The sequence below is a fragment of the Berghia stephanieae genome, chromosome 1, assembly GCF_034508935.2.
Source record: "Berghia stephanieae isolate SIO BIC M18660-M18661 chromosome 1, UCSD_Bste_1.3, whole genome shotgun sequence".
In the NCBI taxonomy this organism is placed as follows: Eukaryota; Metazoa; Mollusca; class Gastropoda; order Nudibranchia; family Aeolidiidae; genus Berghia; species Berghia stephanieae.
Window position 1 is genome coordinate 41197393 of NC_088360.1, and position 19341 is coordinate 41216733.

The following is a 19341-nucleotide window of genomic DNA, read 5'->3' on the forward strand; positions in this document are numbered from 1 at the left end:
TTCACCATTCTTCTTCTGCACAGCATGTTTGTAAATTTTTCTCCTATGCTGGAGATAAAACTCTTGTAAATATTTTTGTAAATGCATTTTATGTATCAAAATAAAACTAGACCATCAATCCATGGTGAGGGGGAATAAAATGATAAAGAGATAGCAAATAAATTAAGAAGTATTTACTAACACTATCATGCTTTTGATTCTCAATTGTGCAAGATATAATTTATACAATGACACATTAGAATCACATAAAAATAGAGGTTGTATTCAAAGGTAATTAACAAACATATTGATAGTATCCGTTTAAGTAAAATACTCACACATTCTGTCAGCCGGTTATGTCATATATTTACACTCGAGCACGGTTTCATCGAACTCTTTGGGACTTGGAGAAAAAAGTTCGAGGAAACCGTTGTTCGAAGAAATCGTATCTTGCCATATAACGCCTTGATGGTCATGACCCAGTAAAGAATGCGTTGTATTGTAATCAAAACTTAAATGTCATCTAAACCCACTTGAACTAAATCAAAATCGAACACAAGCAAAGCTTATAGAAATGATAAGACAGATAATTGGTAAAATGTCAGGCGTTTGTTGAAGATTATTCAATGCAGTTTGTTTACACAAACAAACTGTAACACGTTAAATTATTTTGAAGACAAATAATCTTTTTGGACTGTCATGACGACGACAAATATTTTAGATTAAATTTTCCTTAACATTTCAACATCATAAACTTCATATTCCATTGGTATCATCATAACTTAATAGATATCTATAGTAGTAACATTTAACTTTCTTAAAATTGTAAAATTTAATTTTCTTAAAATTCTCATGTCAACTTTGCATTATAAAGCGCCGTTGAAAATGTTAGATGGAGATATGCGCTTTATACATTTTATTATTTATTTATTTATGTGCTGTGATGCTGTCTCGAGAGCAACGTTCATCGTGGCTCAGCGGTACGGTCTTTGCTTCGTACCCAAAAGGTAACGTTCGATCACCGGCCGCTACGCTATGTGGCCTTGAGCAAGTCACTTAGCCCTAGCTCATTTTGCGGCGCTGCACTGCGACTGACAGTTATTCCATTCTCCATTCCTGGGTTATTCCATTCTTCCCTTGGAATAGACCCTAAAGTCAAAATTCCCCTTGGGGATGAATAAAGGGAATTTTAAAAAAAAATTTTATTTATATTAAACAAATACACGTAGATGTCACAAGATTCTCTTTGGAGGGAATTAAAAACAACACATTCTAAACATCATTTAAAAAAACAAACAATGAAAGCCCGTATAAAAACTGTCACCAAATTTTATTCTAGCAAGGTTTGAGTAAATTAAGCGTATGGTCTGTCTCCACTGCCCCGGAACCACTAGTACAATAATGAACCCTGCGGAATAAAAAAATGATAATGACAATGTGCGCGTTTACAATTTTCAAGGTGTTGTTAATCGCTCTCTGTTCAACAAATTAAAAATTGATTAAAGACAATACATCCGTTTCATGGTCAATTTGTGTTGTATTCGTGTGGCACAAACCGTGGGACCATATACTATGCACATATGTTATCAGGTCTGAAAACCGAATGCGATTATGGGCTCGATTTAACCTTGTTGTAATTGACACTATTTTGCGTCGGTTTTGATAGTATTTCCATTACAATAACAATCTGAGTTACCAGACCTGCAAATATGATGACGTTGTCTCGTCCTCAAAACCAAAACAATGAGATGAATCAATTGCTCCATGCCTATGGACACAGTCCTGTGAAAATTTATCATCTTTCAGAAAATGTCTGAAGACTGAGTTGTTCCGTAAGGCTTATGTTTTGTGAAATAGATGTTGCTTAGATTTTGTTTCTGTATTCATGCTTATTATGTAGTGTCGTTGTTTAATTTTTTGTTTTTGTTTTTGTTTTTTAAACATTCTTATTATATAAAGCGCCGCAGAGCAGAGCACGATTAACGTGAATGTTTACGCGCTATATAAATTATTTATTCATTCATTTATTTATTTATTTATTTATTTATTTATTTATTTATTTATTTATTATCAAGAGTCAGCTCGGTGCATTTACTTACTCAGCTCCTGCTTCCTCTCTAATGACGTCAATCTCATCTAGAACTAAAGTAGGATGTCTGATATTAAGAATGTTCCATTTTAGAGGATTTGACATGGGCGCCTTGTGGTGCCATTGGAATTCCAGAGATCGGATTGGGCCGAAATCTACCGGAACGCCCACAACAAACTCGTAACTTTTGCCTGGGGTATATGTCATCGGCCTGGAGAGACACAAGGAATGCCAATTAGTTTTAGCATAATATATTTAGACATTTTGTACATTTACTCCGATACTGTCATTATGTCGGATTAGGTCAGATGAAGAAAATTAAGCAAAGATTAAATGATAGGAACTTTTTTAAAATGGTCGTAAACCATAACTCCATTTCCTTTTTAACCAAATTCTAAATGATATTAGTTTCATACCCCATCTTACGTCGTTTTGACAGGGTTGGTCACAATAAATTTATGCATATATATATATATATATATATATATATATATATATATATATATATGTGTGTGTGTGTGTGTGTGTGTACGTGTGTGTGTATGTATTTATGTATATATGACAATCTCCCATTTCCTTCATAAAGTAATATTCATGAAAGTAGACATTCTCTTTGGTCTCTTTGCGTGTGAAGTGAATGCTATAACAACTGAGCTATAGGAACTCCAAAGGTAGACATTTGCTCGTTTTATTTTGTTTTAGATTTCTATGCAAATTTTTAAATAAAAGTTAATAAAATAGATATTTACAAGAAGATGGCATCTAAATGGACCATGAGAGAGACGTAAACAAAAATATCCGTGTAAATATAAACGTTCAAAGTAACAGTAGCTTAAGTGCAGGTAAATGTTGGGTAAAAGTTATAATTACTGATAGCCTAGATATTTCTATCAAATGATAAATTCTCCTTTTATCAGATCGTTAGTCGACGCCAATTTTACAAACTCAGCAATAATAACGATACAATTCTGTCTCCATGGTGGAAGGCAGTAAACACGGTCTTATTGAAAATGGTAAAATATGATGTTGGCGAAGAGTAAATCAAAGACATCCTAACTCACAAAACCCCGACAAGTAAAAGTAGTCCATTATGTCCATGGCGCAGCTTATCCCGGTTTCTATAGCGTGAAACGGACAAAAGGAATATATTGCTATCCTTCAAATAAGATGCAAGTCGACCGCAAAGAACCTTCTACAAGATCAAATAGACCCATTGCTGGGTAGACAAGGGGGTCAGAACAAAATCTAGACTTCACCAGGATCAATTTTGGCCTCTTTGGGTGTGAAGTTAGAGCTCGACTAGCTAAAATATAGGCCCCCCCCCCCCCATTAACCCTAACCCTGACAAAATATATTAATTTATATAACAGATCAAGACCAGCACATGTCCAACATTAGAGAAAAAAATAGAATATTAGACCAAAAAGAAGTAGAAGACTAAGAACTCATAAAATTGTCTGTTTCCTTGGTTTAGACACTAACGATTTGTTCAATGTGAGCCAGGCGGATGTTCCTTGGTTTCCGTGCATCATCACTTTGACATCACCTCTCTCTGTGGCTGCTAAGGATCCTGTTCCAAATTTGAGTTTAATATCAACGTGAAACTCTGAAAAAGAAAATTAAATGTCATCCTTTTACCGTTCTAGTGTCAAAAATTAGGAAAAGAATCTGAAAAACAAATCACCCATGGAATTGAATATATTCTTCTTCTTCATTATCTTCTCCTCCTCCTCCTCCTCCTCCTCCTCCTCCTCCTCCTCCTCCTCCTCCTCCTCCTCCTCCTCCTCTTCTTCTTCTTCTTCTTCTTCTTTGATCATCATCATCATCATCATCATCATCATCATCATCATCATCATCATCATCATCATCATCACCACCACCACCACCACCATTTGCTCTTCTTCGTTCACAATGCTGATAGATACGAAATCCGAAACATTCATGTAGCTCGTCGTTGTCAAATGAAATTGGAGCGTGATAACTGTATCACAATAAAGAAAACTCTTTTGACTTAAACTGATATTTTTGCTAGCAAATGTTCACACGATTCTCAGTTTTACTTCTTAGATAGTCGGAATTACAAATCATCAAAACATTCAAATTCAACATGTCCATTTGAACCAAAATGGACCAAAAGTGTGATTTTTTCCATTTATTTCTGTAATAATCATTGACAAAGAGGATGGATTGAAGGCTGGTGCTGAGCATTTTGCAGTAAAAGGCCCCCAAAATGAAACATGACAATAGGACAATCAAATACAAAAACATGAGTTTTTATAGAGTCAAATACTCACTAAAATGCTCAGGTTATTTAAATAACATTTCGCGAAATATTTGTTTTGAAGATAGTGGAATTCATGAATAGAAATCCTCTTTTCCCTCGAGGCTACAAACAAATTCTCTGATACTTACGACAGAACGGAGCAGAATCTGATGTTGTAGAGTAGTACTTAATGTGTGTTCCCGAGCTTGGTTTATATTCTTCCGCTCTATGGCCCATGGAAGCGCATCCGCCAGAGGGACAGGAATGACACTTTCCATCCTGAAATAAAATAATATAATACTTGGGTATCATTCACTTTTAAATTTGCCTTACAATTGGACAACAAAGTGTTTAATTAATTAATTTAACAAATCACAAAACCTAAACAAAGGATTCCTCATCCCCATTCTCAAAATTCCAAATCTATTCCCCAATGGACCTAAAGTGATGTGCACTGATCACCGAACGTAATACAACTTTTTGTAATGAACAGTTTCTTGCGTTGGTTTGAGAGTATTTACATTACAATAATGACCCAATAAAAATTTGGGTTATCAGGCCTTGGAATTAATACACACCAAGTGACCGCAAAACAAAGACCATTAAAGGATATTTTACAGGACATAGAGAAGAAAATACATTTTTACAGATACTTTAAAGGATGCAAGTGACCATACTTTGCATTGTTGACATGATATTTTAGATTTCATGATAATTTCGTTGACACATATTTTTGAATTAGAACAACGAAAAGGTATTTCCCAACAAAGTAAAAAATAAAAACTCTAGCCAGACAATAAACGAAACTATAGTTTTTTAACTTTGTGTCATGAAATGCATTTGTAATCGAGTAAGGTATACTAGGTTGCCGAGGTTAAATATAATCATTGCATAAATCTTGTATTTCAAACGGTTACAATCTCTATTAAATAACAAATGAAATTAATAAAGTTAAAAACGAATCAAACCTTAAAATCTTGCTCACTTGCACAAGGGAACGACATGAAGGGACATTTTGAGTTGATGCTCTCTGTGTAAAACTTGATGGCCCTCAAATGATTACAGGCAGCGATCTCCTCGGTTCCTAGTTTTTGATTCATGATGTATAGTTATAGACACTTATTTCAAATTGGATTGTATCAATAGTTCTGTTTAAATGTAAGTGGGTAGAAAAGTACCAGAAGACAATAGAGAAATATTTTGCGGCGATGGGGAGTCGAACCCATGACTCGACTGTTACGGCACCACAGACTGGCCACGAGAGGGATGCTCTACAATCGACGCCATCCACCACGAGTGACGTGGCCAACGTGGTTGATGGCGTGGATCGTAGTCAACGACGTCCTTTGTAGAGCGCCCATGTCGTGAGAAGGTGAAAAGGTGCCATCAGTCTGGTCGTGCGTTAGACTCCCCATATCCGCAAATCTTTTATTTTCTATTGTCTTCGGGTATTTTTCTACCCATTTAATTTCTTGTTTTCATCAACATTAGTGCCTGCCCCAGTCACTTCAGGGAGTCCCGATAGCTCAGTCGGTAGAGCACTCGCTTCACACGCAAAGGGACCAAGACCGACCCGGATGAAGTCGAGATTTTTCCTGACCCCCATGTCCAGCCAACAGTGAATGGTTAGCTGGATCTGTTAGATTTGGCGGAAAGTACTTTGCGATAGACTAGCGTCCTACTCAAAGGATATCAAGCAATTGTTATTGTCCGTTTCACGCAAAGAAACCGGGATAAACTCCGGCTCCATGGGCCCAATGGCTCTGAAGGATTACCACTCACATTTATGTTTAAATGTAACCAATCGAGTGAAAATGACATCATATTAGATTGAACCTTAAACTTATAATATATTTTAAGTTTAGTTTATGAAACCTTGAGCATTTACATATAGCACTATCCTTTATATTGCTCAAGGCGCTTTACAAGGAGTCCCAACCAACAGACAAGACAAGACACGACGTCTTTTAATAATAATAGTAATAATGATAATAATAATAATAATAATAATAATAATAATAATAATAATAATAATAATAATAATAATAATAATAATAAGATAATAATAATAATAATAATAATACTTTATTGTATCCCAAAAAGGAAATTTTTTTGTACAGACGTGTTATAATTTACACAATAAGATAAAAATACGATGGAAATAGGATGTATATATATATATATATATATATATATATATATATATATATATATATATATATATATATATATAAGGAGCAGCTCATTAACCAGAGCTGCGCTTTATAATATGAATAATTTCAACACTGTAAAATAGTTAAAACTGTCACTATAAATTGAAAATTGAAAAGATTGCAAAACAAAAAATTAATAAATTAATATTTATATTTTTAAAAAGTAAAAATGAGAAATAATTATATAAAATGATTATTGCTTGTTGTTATAAAGCCTAATACTGGACGGCAGAAAAGATTTTCGGTGTCTCTCTGTTTTCGTTGAAATAGAGAAAGGGCGACCACTTCTTTCTGACATAATAATTGATGGTCTTAGTGGATGATACTGGTCATTTAATATTTTAGTTATTTTATTTATACAAAATTTCTCGTATAAAAGATCTACATCGTCAACATCATTTATATAGCGTTTAATGGATTTTTTAATATTTGAATTTATTTTGTTCCTTTCCACTGCCAAGCAATTGCCTCCCCAAGCTGTTATACAAAATGACAAAACACTTTCGATTACTGCTCTATAAAATAATGTGCAGAGGGTTTTATCTATTCTAAACTGAGAGAGTTTTGATAAAAAATATGTACGTCTGCACATCTTATGCCTAATTATTTAGGCGACATTACATCTTTTCTTCAGACAGAGACAACGCTGCTAACGGCCAGGTGCTCATATTACACCTGGGCACCGTTTTCCAAGGACTCAAATATGCGACGCTTAGAACGGGACTCGAAGGTTTGTGTCATAATACAAGTTCAAATCGCCGCATAATTACAGTGTCCAATGATTTGTACACAACAAAGGGACACAAACAATGGCAAACGCATTCCTCTAATAGACTTCATCTTTGTGTACGTCCATTCAGTGTAAGACTGTTCATCTGCACAAAGTTAAGTTGAAAGGTGGACCCGAATACTAAGCAACTAGATGTTGTACAGAATTTGTGGACTTATAACAGCTTCGAAAAAGAACAAGATATCAAACTGGAACGATTTAGGTTTATTTAAAACCCTTTGTCAACCAGCAACATTTAACAGTTAAAACTATCTGTAAAGGTTGATTGCTTGACAACTAGAATCTGTGGATTGAACTAAATTGAACATAATTGCTCTGAATATGAACAATATTTTATCAAATACGAAATGTTCCGGTCTTAAAAACCTTCTTCTATTAGCAGGAACAAATTCTGCTAAAACTATCTGCATTAATTAATGTTCTATGTTTATCATTCTGAAATGTTTTGAAGTTGTTTTTTTTAATATTAGAAAGTGATAAGAATTCAACACGTACCATCAACAACTCCAAGATTGGCAAGGTTTCCAATTGGATCAGCCTGGCATCCGGGTTGGTCGTGGCCCAGATTAGGGTAGAAATCAAGATGGCCGACTTGCTGTTTTAATCCAAATCCTTGAATAAATAAAATAATATTATTTCAAATTATTGATTTATGATGTTTTTCGTGAGCGTGGAAATATTCTCAATGGTATTAACATTAGCAATGTTACCATCAAAAGAATACTACTAAATATTATATTAATGAAACGAAGATCACGTATTACTTAAATAAAGAACGCTAAATTGATAAATCTGAGGTATGCAGATGATACGGTTCTACTGGCAGAATCTGAACATGAACTACAAGAATTACTGGATGTTGTAGTCAGGAGTAGTGAAAATATGGGACTGGAACTGAATATATCTAAAACAGAATGTATGACGGTATCTAAAAATAATAACCCACCAGCCTGTGTAATAACAAGCAGAGGACAAACAATACAACAAGTTGAATGTTTCAAATATTTAGGCTTCAATGTAACATCCAATGGAAAATCAGATTGTGAAATAAAGAAAAGAATAGGTATGGCGAAGAATGCATTCAACCAGCTGCATACAATTATGAAAAACAGGAATATTAGCATGAAAACAAAAATCAAAGTCCTGGATTGCTATGTACTGTCTGTGCTGCTATATGGTTGTGAGAGCTGGACCATAAACAAGACCATGGTTAAAAGACTGGAGGCAGCGGAAATGTGGTTTTACAGAAGAATGATGAGGGTGTCATGGATGGAAAGGAAAAGAAATGAAGAAATTTTAGAAATGGCAAACAGAAAAAGATCACTGATAACAAAAATCATCAAACGCCAAATGGAATTTTTAGGACACATTATCCGCCACCCTGGTTTGGAAATACTCGCCTTGACTGGAAAGATGAATGGAAAAAGAATAAGAGGAAGACAAAGAATAACGTATTTGAAAGGGATAAGAACTTGGACAGATGAAGCTGAGAAAGGTGGCGCTGCTTTAATAGAATTGGCAAGAGATAGATCAGCTTGGCGGAAGATGACCTCCGACGTCTGCTTCAGATATGGAACTACATGAGATGAGAAATTGATAATGCATTGGAAAATTCAAACTATCAGAAGATGATTAAAATACTTAAAAATGTATTTATGTGTGTATTTGTGTGTATGTGTGTGTGTTTGTGAATACACTTGGCATTGCCCAAATTGACATTTTGGATTTAATAATAGTCTTGCTTGTTGACAAATAACCTTTGCGATTCACAACATAGAAAAGCACTTTCTAATTTCGATGACAGCAACAAAAAATACTAATCGGAAAACAAACAAAACATGCGACTAGACATTGTGCAATGTAATGAGAGATTGTGATAGCCCAGTTATCAAAATATGCGTCCCACAGCAAAGGGAACGGTCTTAAAACAAGTGGAGTCAGTGGGGTTTTATCTGTCCACCTGACAATGTTGGGGTAACTGGATCAGTGAGATCGGATGGATCCATTTGACGCTTTACAGAAAGCGGAGTAACCTTTGTGAAGGTTTATTATTGTAAATGAAAACGATTATAATAATGATATAAATTCAAACGAAAATGTCGGCAATAATGACTCATTTTATCAGTAACAGATAGTTGCAAATATCAAAGATTATAAATAATAGGCATGAGTCTTGTCATAGAGATTATATTTCAAACTGATAGATTATATTTGTTTAATCGAAATAATAAACACGAAAATTTTGCTCGTTTACAATATGTGCTTATTCTAAGTAACTGTAGTATTGTGTATTTCTAATCATCATTTTAGATTGAAACAAAATGATCAACAAGTTTGTAACAGGAGTCACTTATCAAACCGCCGCATTTATTTGTTGTCATAATATATGCGAAGAAACAACCTTTAATATAATTTGCATTTCCTTCCAAAATGATAGCTTTAAAACAACATTGTTTGTCAACCAGGCACCATTTTTACTTTGGATTATGAAAATGAGATAATCTTATGCGTTTTCCTTTTTTAATCAAAGGATTTTTATATAACATGGTTACTCCAATTGGACATGTATCATAAAAGATATACAACTACGTGGACATATTTGCAAGTACAATACCGAATGCAATTATGGGCTTGTTTTAACATTGTTGCAATGGACCATATTTTGTATTGGTTTGAGACTTTGTTCCATTACAACAATGAACCCATAAAAATTTAGGTTATAAGACTTGCAAATAAGTACTCAGATCATACCCAACTGTAGAAGACTTTCCCCGTCAGAATGTATGGCATCGACAAAATTGGCGTCTGTCGGGTCCAGGCGGACTATCTTGTCAGTTCCTTCAAAGTATGGGCCAGCTGGGTCCAAACCTAAGATAGGTTAAGGATGAAGGATATAAAAATTAATACGGTTATGGCTAACTCTGCAGATTTTAACAGAGATATAAAAGTTATCAAGGATCCCAGGCATCTGACAAGCGATAAAATTATGTTCTGAAAATGGGGTGTCGAAAAGTGAAATGATTGTTCACCAATTTTAAGATTGATTTGGGTTTTAGAAGAATATTCTGATCATTGTATGATTTCATATTTCTTTGAGCGACATAAATATTTATAAGTTATCTAATATTGACAGTCATCAGAGCCTTGATGACGACGATATACTCGTATATAGATTTTACATTTAAATTATCAACTACCAACCACTAAAGTTTGTGTAACAAAAAATCTGGTGGTAAGAATTTGTATCTATTGTTAAAAATCAGCTAAATTACATGAAGTTTTCTAAATTTGTTGTCAGTTTCATGAGACATTAACAAATTACAAGCTTCAATACAACAAGTCTTCAATGATCATTTGGATTTCATCTTTGCACTTTCATTCCTTTTGTCTCGCCTAAAAAAGTCCAATTAATCTTTATCCTCCTTTCTGTTCACACTCAACACATTCGATTTTATGCAATTCCAAAACTTTCTCTCATAGATTTCTCTTACTTTTAGATTTTGCATAGTCAAAATCTTCATTACTTTTACTCTCTTCCCCTTACTACTTACTTTACTTAGTGGACTATATCGCTCCCAGAATTTGAAGAAATGAATCTAAAGAAACGTTTAAGTCAATAAAAAAACTACTTTGGTCAGATTTGGGAATTGTGGCCAATCTTATTAAAAGATTTAATGTTGGGATGAATCACGAACACAGAATGTAAATTAGATAATATTGTAAAAAATAAAATGAAATATGAAAGAATAATCATTGTGCTCAAATAATCTCAAAAACTCATAACCCAAATTTCATATACTTAACCATGAACGAATGTTTTAATATATAAAGATCTGGACATAGTACGTGTGAGGAGTTGGATCACAGATAACCGAAATACATAAAGTACCAACCTGTAATCCTCCTCAAACCAGGCACTCTTTCCCCAGCGTATCCAGCAATGTGAGCACCCAGACTGTGGCCTATGATGTGGAACTCATTGGCCGTAATGCCAAAGTCAGACTGAAATTTAAAATTAACAACTTTTGAAAGATTACCTGTTCAACTAAATAGAACAACATCGGCAAACAAACATGTGACTTTCCTTTGGTGTTTGAAGAGAATTTAGTGAGAGGAGTCACCCAAATGTTGGTCAAAAACAATTACAGAGAGGTGAGTGACGTCATCTTCATCCGTCATATACAGGTCCACGTGTTATCTCATAATAAATCTGGTCATTGTTATTATCGACCAAGAATTTGTTTTCAAGAAATAGTTTTAAACCAGCCAAGCAATTGGTGACGGTTAAAATAATTTCTCTAATCAGTCAGTATCAATTTAACAGACCACACAATATCAATAAAAACATGAAACAAATTGGGCATAAAGGAGACATTATCTTGGTTAAGGTAGTATTAAGCAGTTCGTTAAGCTATAGAATGCTATAGTAAGACGGTGAAATTTAAAATAAAAGAATAAAAGAAAACGAAGAACATAAAGAGCTTTTTACCACCAGTTTCTTGATAAGTACAGCAATCTGTGCTCCTACGACACGTGTGTTGGCTGTGGCTTGTGTATAAGGGGGAAGGTTGCCGTGGTGCCAGTCAACAATGATGGTGTTGTAGTCACCATGTGTCAAAAGCTCATTTTTCATGTCCTAAAGAAGAGAAAATGTCGTGCTTGAGAGATATTTATGACCATTAGTAATGACATAATATATTACCTTCTCAAATGCTTTTAAGAGGAAATTAAGATAAATCAAAGCACACTTGTTATGCCTTCAAATCATTATTGCTGTTAGAAAAATTGTACATGAAATACGCAAAGAAATGATCACCATGAAAAGAAATAGTTGATCTCTAAAAGGAATCAAACTTGCATCATCACCAAAGTCAAACGCATAAACTCACTAAGAAAAATTCGCGAAGATCAAGTCAGATATGAAAAATAGCCGGTTATGTGACAGTAGCTGACATAACAGCCATTAACAAATACGTTTGAGTAGGATAACAAAATATAGGGTATGCATAAAACACTGCTGCTATACAAAGCAGATTAACCCTTTCCTTACCACCCATAAGAAAATCGTCACATTTGTTACGATGCAGCCAACATTTTTGTCATTCTAATTTATGTTGTAAATCATATTTGAACAAAAATGTTTGCTATAATTTAAGTATATTAACACTGTGTTGAAGAGCATGTTTAACAAAATAAAATATGTATAGCAAGAACTGACAGCTTTTGTGGTTGAGTGAAAGGAATTTTTTTTGTATAGGTTGGGTGTGAAGTTTTGGGGAAAATTTGGAAAATGGCCGGTAAGGAGAGAGTTAAATAATAGAAAAAATATCTCAAATGATCAGCATACCAGGACTGGAGATTGAATCTCAGACCTCTTGAGTTAATCTGATTTTTTGAGATAGGTTATTTAAAAATATTTTTCTCTCTGTTTTATCCTCCACCGTTTGATTCACATCTTTTACGGCAATTACCTTCATCCAGTGATTAATGGATGGATTGTCCAAGAAACCGTGGACAATAAATTGCGTTTTTCTATTGGAAAAGTCTGTCCACCTGGATTTGGCCTGCTCAGGATGTCTGGCATCCAAAGTTTGCCCATTAATCTTATTGTCTCTGGTATAGAGGACAAACTCTGTTCTGGTAGATGGAATAAAGAATGGTTAGTTTTTATTCTTTAAATAACTTTTTAATGATAATATATATATATATATATATATATATATATATATATATATATAATATATATATATATATATATATATATATATAAATCTTACTTTTATAGCGATTATCAAAATAAAAATGTTTGTTAAATTTATGGGAAAACACATGCAGCATATTTCGTTTTTTTGATGACAAATAAAATTGATTTCTACAAATGACCACTACAATTCTGAAGACCGTCTGGGTTAAAGTAATCAAATTGCATTTACCATTTAGTTCCAAAGGCCAACCACCAGCACTAACTGAAGAAATATATGATTTTTCTTTGAATATAAACTTTCATATTAAATATCGATGTTTTAATTTATCTACCCCCAACTTGTCAAACAGTATCAAACTTGAAAATTCAAAAGAGCCAGGATAATAACGGCTCAATGAATGACTGAATGCACGTTGATCCAGGCTTTTCATAATTTTTAGACCTCGACATTTTGAAATGGAAAAGAACCCAACTAGCGCTTAGCAGATGAGTACTGTATATTATATACTGTAGGCCTTTTGTTCGAAATAGTTGCTGCACAATATGTTATTATCTGGGACGTCATTATCATCCTCGAAGATTGGATGACCTACTTATCATTTACTAATTAATTAAAAGTTCATGGTTACACAGAGTTCTGTGTCTTGGTCCGTTGTTATCTTCTTAGTCAATCGCATACTATATATACTTATTTGTGATCCATTTCATCAAAACGTTATTATGTTTGATGTAACTGATGCTGATAGGTGATTAAACGTAGAAATGACAGGAAATATGAAATTTTAGTTCTTGTCACAGTAATGAATTTTTACATTCTCCTCGACGAAGTATGACATTGAACAAAATCGACAGTTAAAAAACATACATATGAATTAAATTTCAGCATTCTTTCCAACTCAAGGTGATACCATTTTGAGTCGGTAGGTCGTATTCCTCGGATTAGAACTTTTAAACATAGATTCGCTGAAAAAGGCGTGTACTTATTTGCAGGTCTGCTGACTCAAATTGTTTTGGATGCAATGCATACTCCATTTCAACAATATGAAATCAAGCTCAATTTACATTGGGCTATCAGACCTGCAAATATGTACCTGTAGGTTTACACCAAATTACGTGGTTTACACTTGGAAAGCTGTGACATTCATAACTATATTATGTTAGTATTCCTTCAAGTCCAAGTAAGTCGGATGATTAAAACTGCTATTATAGTAAGAGTAAAAATGGTAATGCATACTGTCAAAGTAAAATATAACCCTACCTAACAGCCTTCATTAAATAAAAGTCTGATAATGACCAAAAGATTCGTCATAAAAGAAGACGAAGATCACGGAAAAAGGTAATTGTACGTTGTAATCAGTAACTCAACCAATAGATAGAATGACGTTTACGTCACTCGCGCCTTTGTTATTGTTTTTTGCCATCCACGTTTATGAGTTATTCTGACTTAACTGTATTAACTGTATCCAGAACATAAAAGTCCATGGTTACACAGTTTTGTGTGTTGCTTTGGTTAGTTATACTTTCGGATGGCAATATTGTGAGCTTCTTAGCGAAGGGCATACTACCAATAGAATCATTTGTTTCCTTGAGTACTTCTAACAACTCACTTTTTACTTTCGTTCGGTGATCATCGTCTTTTGTGACGTAATATTTTAGTCAGTATCAGACTAAGTTCACGAAGGTCACGGTTGAGACCTACTTGATAGAATCCGGTGAAGCAGGCGCTACTGATAAGAGACGATTAGGGCTGAAGAAAGGAGCGGCCGAGGAGAAGCATCCAAGTCCACTATAACACGCTGTGGATCCTTGAAGTCAGAAAACAATCACAATACATTATTGGTATGAATTGACAGATTCAAAATTGACATTTTTGTATCAAATGAATAATAACGATAGAAAAAATGGAAATAAATGAACTGAAATTTTATTGATTTTAGTTACTCAATCGAATATAATAATATAATTTCAAACAAATTATCAATATGGGACTGTGAAATGATGAAGCCATCATGTATTCTAAGATTTTGAAAAAAATGAACATAATTCATAATAATATTGAGTAAACATCATAAAGGACAACCAAATACGATGCAACAAGTGAGTGTAGAAAACGTATTAGACTTATTGTTCCAATGGTATGCCACTTGACTTGTGACGTGTAAGTTGGAGGTTCGAGTCCTTTTGTGGGCGACGGAAATTTGATGCAATGAATTATGCTCTTTTCTCAAATTTCGTCGCTATACTCAGAACTTTGTCCTTATCGGAATAAAACTATAACAACGCCTTTCAGATGTCAGGACTCATCTTACATATTATGTGTTGCTCGTGGCTTGTGGCTTTATGTAAATATAGTATTGAGATAGCCAGCAATTGTAGCTAAATTTAAAATGACTATGAATCTCATGAAAGTCGATCATTAACTGTTAATGAATTTATAAATTATACTCTTTTCTATAATTAACTTCTATTTCATATTCTCATTTAGATATATACACATTGCAAAATTAATGATGTCAAAAATGTATTGCATCTCTGTTCAGATTTGCTAAAGCAATAATAAAAATAGTAGCAATCTTCCTTTTCATTCACGAATATAAAGATTATGTAGACGTTTCGCGTTTCCCCTTTGTCATGATAAATGAGAGGTCTTAGTGCTCAATTCACCGTTTTTATGATGACAAGAGGGAACTCGAAACGTCTTCGTGACTTAAATTAATGCTTTTGATCCATTTTATTATTGTAATTTATTTTCGAGTAGTGCGGGGCGGTCCTTGGCAAGCTTAAGGACCACGGTCCTACGGTCCTTGGGAAATGAAGACCGCAAGGACCGGTCTCGGTCCGTTCATTCTTGAACCGTTAAAGACCGCTACACGATGAAAACCGTGGCCTACAGGAGTAAAACACACGGAGTAGTCACACTCATTTCAAATTGTAACCTAATTAGAGAAGAGGGGTGATGCCTTCTTTATTTGCTCACCGTACTTCATTGTTACTTCGATAATTTAATAAAATTTGAAATTTATCCCCATTAACGGAGATAATGGCATCGCCCAAGGCGTTGATCGAGTTGTTCGTGGCGTTGATACACACACGCAACTCCTACCCCCCCCCCCCCACACACACACACACATTAGAGGGCAGCGAGCATTGAAGAGTAAGAGAGAGACGTGAAGTTATAATAAGAGGGGGTGGATGAGGTGATAAGAGGGGTCGATGGTGACTTTTCGCCAGATCTAACAAACTCAGCTACCCATTCATTGCTGAGTAGACAGGGATTCAGAAAAAAATCGACTGCACCCGGGATCGATCTCTGGCCCTTTGCGTATAAAGAGAGTGCTCTATCAACTGAGCTATCGGGGTCCCCAAATATTCTATTGGACCTTTTAAAAATACAGACGTTATAACTGTTTTTTTGGACGGAAGAAACTAATGAAACTCATATTACTTGATTAGTTAAAACACCAAACGAAATTTTAATATTATTGTATTATTTTAAATGACAACAATGCGATAGAAAGGAGTGGCGACAAGAGATGGACAAAAGAAAACAAAAAATCAGACTTGCAACTTGCTAGGTTCGACACACAACACACACACACACACACACACACACACACACACATCTTTAGTAGTCACATACATTTCAAACAATAACCCATTAGAGAAGAGGGGTCATGCCTTCATCATAGATCATTGTCATTGCGATCATTATGGTGTAATAAATTTTGAAATTTACCCCGTATAATGGAATCGTCCAAGGCGTGCGCCTCCTGTTCCCCCCATCTCACACACGAAAGGGCGGTTTGCGGAGTGGAGGGAGGTGGTCGTCTGCCTCTATGGTCGTCTGTGTCGTTTAGTGTATGGCAAAGGGGGGTGGGTGCGATTAATTAAGTGGGATGGGTGGTGATTGGTGGAAGATAGGCAAAGGACCGAGGCAACGAATCGCTGGGGAAGTAGTATGGCGCGAGACCGTTGAAAGGTGATAAGAAGTGAGGACCGCCGGCGGTCTTCCTCTTTGGGACTGGACCACGGTTCACAGCTAAAAGACCGTGGGACCGGTCCTCGGTCCGGTCCTCAGCGCGGCACTATTTTCGAGGTTCAATCAGAAACATTTGCAATGTTTCCATCCATGATATGACACTTACTTTTGACGGTCATCGACGATGAGTATTCAAAAATCAGCCCTAGAAGAAATAGGGTCAACATTATTGCAATGCAAGCCATGGTGAAAGTGTTGATTCCAGTAAATATACCTGCCTGGCACAGAACAATAAAGCTATCAAACGCTCACATGCAGGGTGTCCCTCTCTCTCTCTCTCTCTCTCTCTCTCTCTCTCTCTCTCTCTCTCTCTCTCTCTGAGATAGCATCCAATTAAAAACGATAATAGCATGATGGTGAGTGATCCATTATCATTAAAATCAGCATTTAAAAAATCAAGAGGATGATGAAGAAAGGATAAAGTTAAAGAAGAAAGTGAAGGAGGAAGAAGTCGATGAAGAGGGGAAAGAATTGAGAACGTAGCAAGAGACTAAAGAAGATGAAGGATATAGGGAGTGTGGGCAGGAAGAGAATAAATCAAAGGAAAGGGGAGCAGATTATGGACATTAGTCAATTGTGTTTTTATTTGCAGGTCTGATCTGCAAAAATGGTATGGGCTCATATTTGTAATGAAAATACTCTCAAACCAGTGCAAAATGCACTCTTTTACATCAATGTTAAACCAAGGCCATAATTGCGATCGCTTATCAGGCATCCTCATATATGCACCTAGCAAGGGCCGCTATCTAGATATAAGAGGTACAAAGCGATAGCGGAGGGCAAAAACACGATTAAACTATAATAAAAGAGAAAGAGACAACTTTGGAAAAGGCGTAAATAATAAAGAAATACATAAGAATGGCCATATTTTCAGAAAACTCCTTAGACTACTTACCTCTAGTGTCCAAATGTCCAATTCTGTTGACCGATGCCAATCCTAATATTCCAGTTACAGTGTGATCCATTATGTAAGGCCACAGATTGTTGCTAGTGATGTTGATGTCTATAACCTGTACTTGTCACTATAAATACTAATATTGCGATGACAAGTCATCTGTGTGGTCTTGTAAGGAGACGTATAAGCTAGCCATTATCTTCATCAACAGTAAAATTATGAATAAATAAATATTGATGCCATGAGTTTAGATAAAATACTCACAACATCCTCCAGACGAATATAAGGTACCAACACTCTGTGTCACCTTGAACATGTACAGTTTGATTGATATAATCATGTGAGAAGTAATCACAAAAATGGCTGTCTAAAAACAATAGCAAAGAGCCGCGTGACGTCAATTTCGTTTCTTCCATATCCGACAGGCGGATTTTATGAGTATTTTACCTAACCGCATAGCATCAATCAACAGTTATACAGAGCTCTCTGGTCTTGAAACAAATGATGTTCGGCTTGCGTGCTTAGTTACCGGATGGAAGATAATAATCACAAAACTCGAATCCTGATATGGTGTCCTTTGGTAAGGCACTGTACACACATTGTCCCTACTTAGATGTAAATAAATAGAGTATAACTGGCGCTCATAATATGACCAAAATGTGTTGCTAGCGTCGTAAAACCATTAAAACATTTTTTTTAAAAACATATCAGAGTTGGCTATGGGCAGTGATGGAAATTGTAAGAGTACTGGGACTAAGACCTCCCAGCAGGAGACTTAATATAAATAACATATAAATGCTGTTCCTTGTGGTCTTCTGCTGGGGAAATACAGGAATCAGAGTATTTTCAGATATGATAACCCACATTTAGTGTGTGGTTTCATTGTTGTAATACTCTCAAATCTACCCAAAATATCGTCAATTATAACAATGTTCAATCAGCCCCATAATTGTTTTCGATTATGAGACTGCTGATTTGTACACCTAGACGTGGAGTAATTTTAGAATTACATTTATGATTAATAGTATAGGAACTTTGAGCTTTCTAACATTTTATAAAATTGTATATATTCTCCATTATAACGAATAAAAAAAAAATAGTACGCATTTCGTATCAAGGAATTTTAAATTCACATTTTATCAAATTCCTCACTACATAATACTGTTTTGAGAAAATGAGTGAAATATCAGAATCTCAGAGATTGACTAACCACATCGTATTGCTATTGGTTTGAGAATATGAGTGAACTATCAGTATCTCAGAGATTGTCTAAACAAGTCGTAATGCTATTGGTTTGAGAATATGAGTTAAATATCAGAATCTCAGAGATTGTCTAACCGCATCGTATTGCTATTCGCTGTCTGCACAA

General features: G+C 35.0%; 1 protein-coding gene and 1 long non-coding RNA gene across 2 annotated transcripts in view; one reads left to right on the plus strand and one right to left on the minus strand.

The window, feature by feature from the left end:
- LOC144974773 (uncharacterized) overlaps positions 1–125 on the plus strand; it is a 4763-nt gene extending 4638 nt beyond the window's left edge. The window contains exon 3 of the long non-coding RNA XR_013645816.1: positions 1–125. This exon is cut by the window's left edge and continues 114 nt beyond it. This is a non-coding gene — a long non-coding RNA (uncharacterized LOC144974773).
- A 1165-nt stretch (positions 126–1290) lies between these two features.
- Positions 1291–18924, minus strand: LOC144974738 (pancreatic triacylglycerol lipase-like). Its single transcript, XM_078917946.1, has 13 exons — positions 17973–18924; positions 17184–17222; positions 14738–14843; positions 12806–12971; positions 11824–11970; positions 11228–11336; positions 10086–10202; positions 7830–7946; positions 5300–5415; positions 4481–4610; positions 3551–3674; positions 2079–2279; positions 1291–1387 (listed from the first exon to the last, which is right to left on the minus strand). The coding sequence occupies exons 1-13, from the start codon at positions 18040–18042 to the stop codon at positions 1315–1317; spliced, it is 1515 nt and encodes a 504-aa protein (XP_078774072.1). The 5' UTR covers positions 18043–18924; the 3' UTR covers positions 1291–1314.
- Positions 18925–19341: the final 417 nt, after the last annotated feature.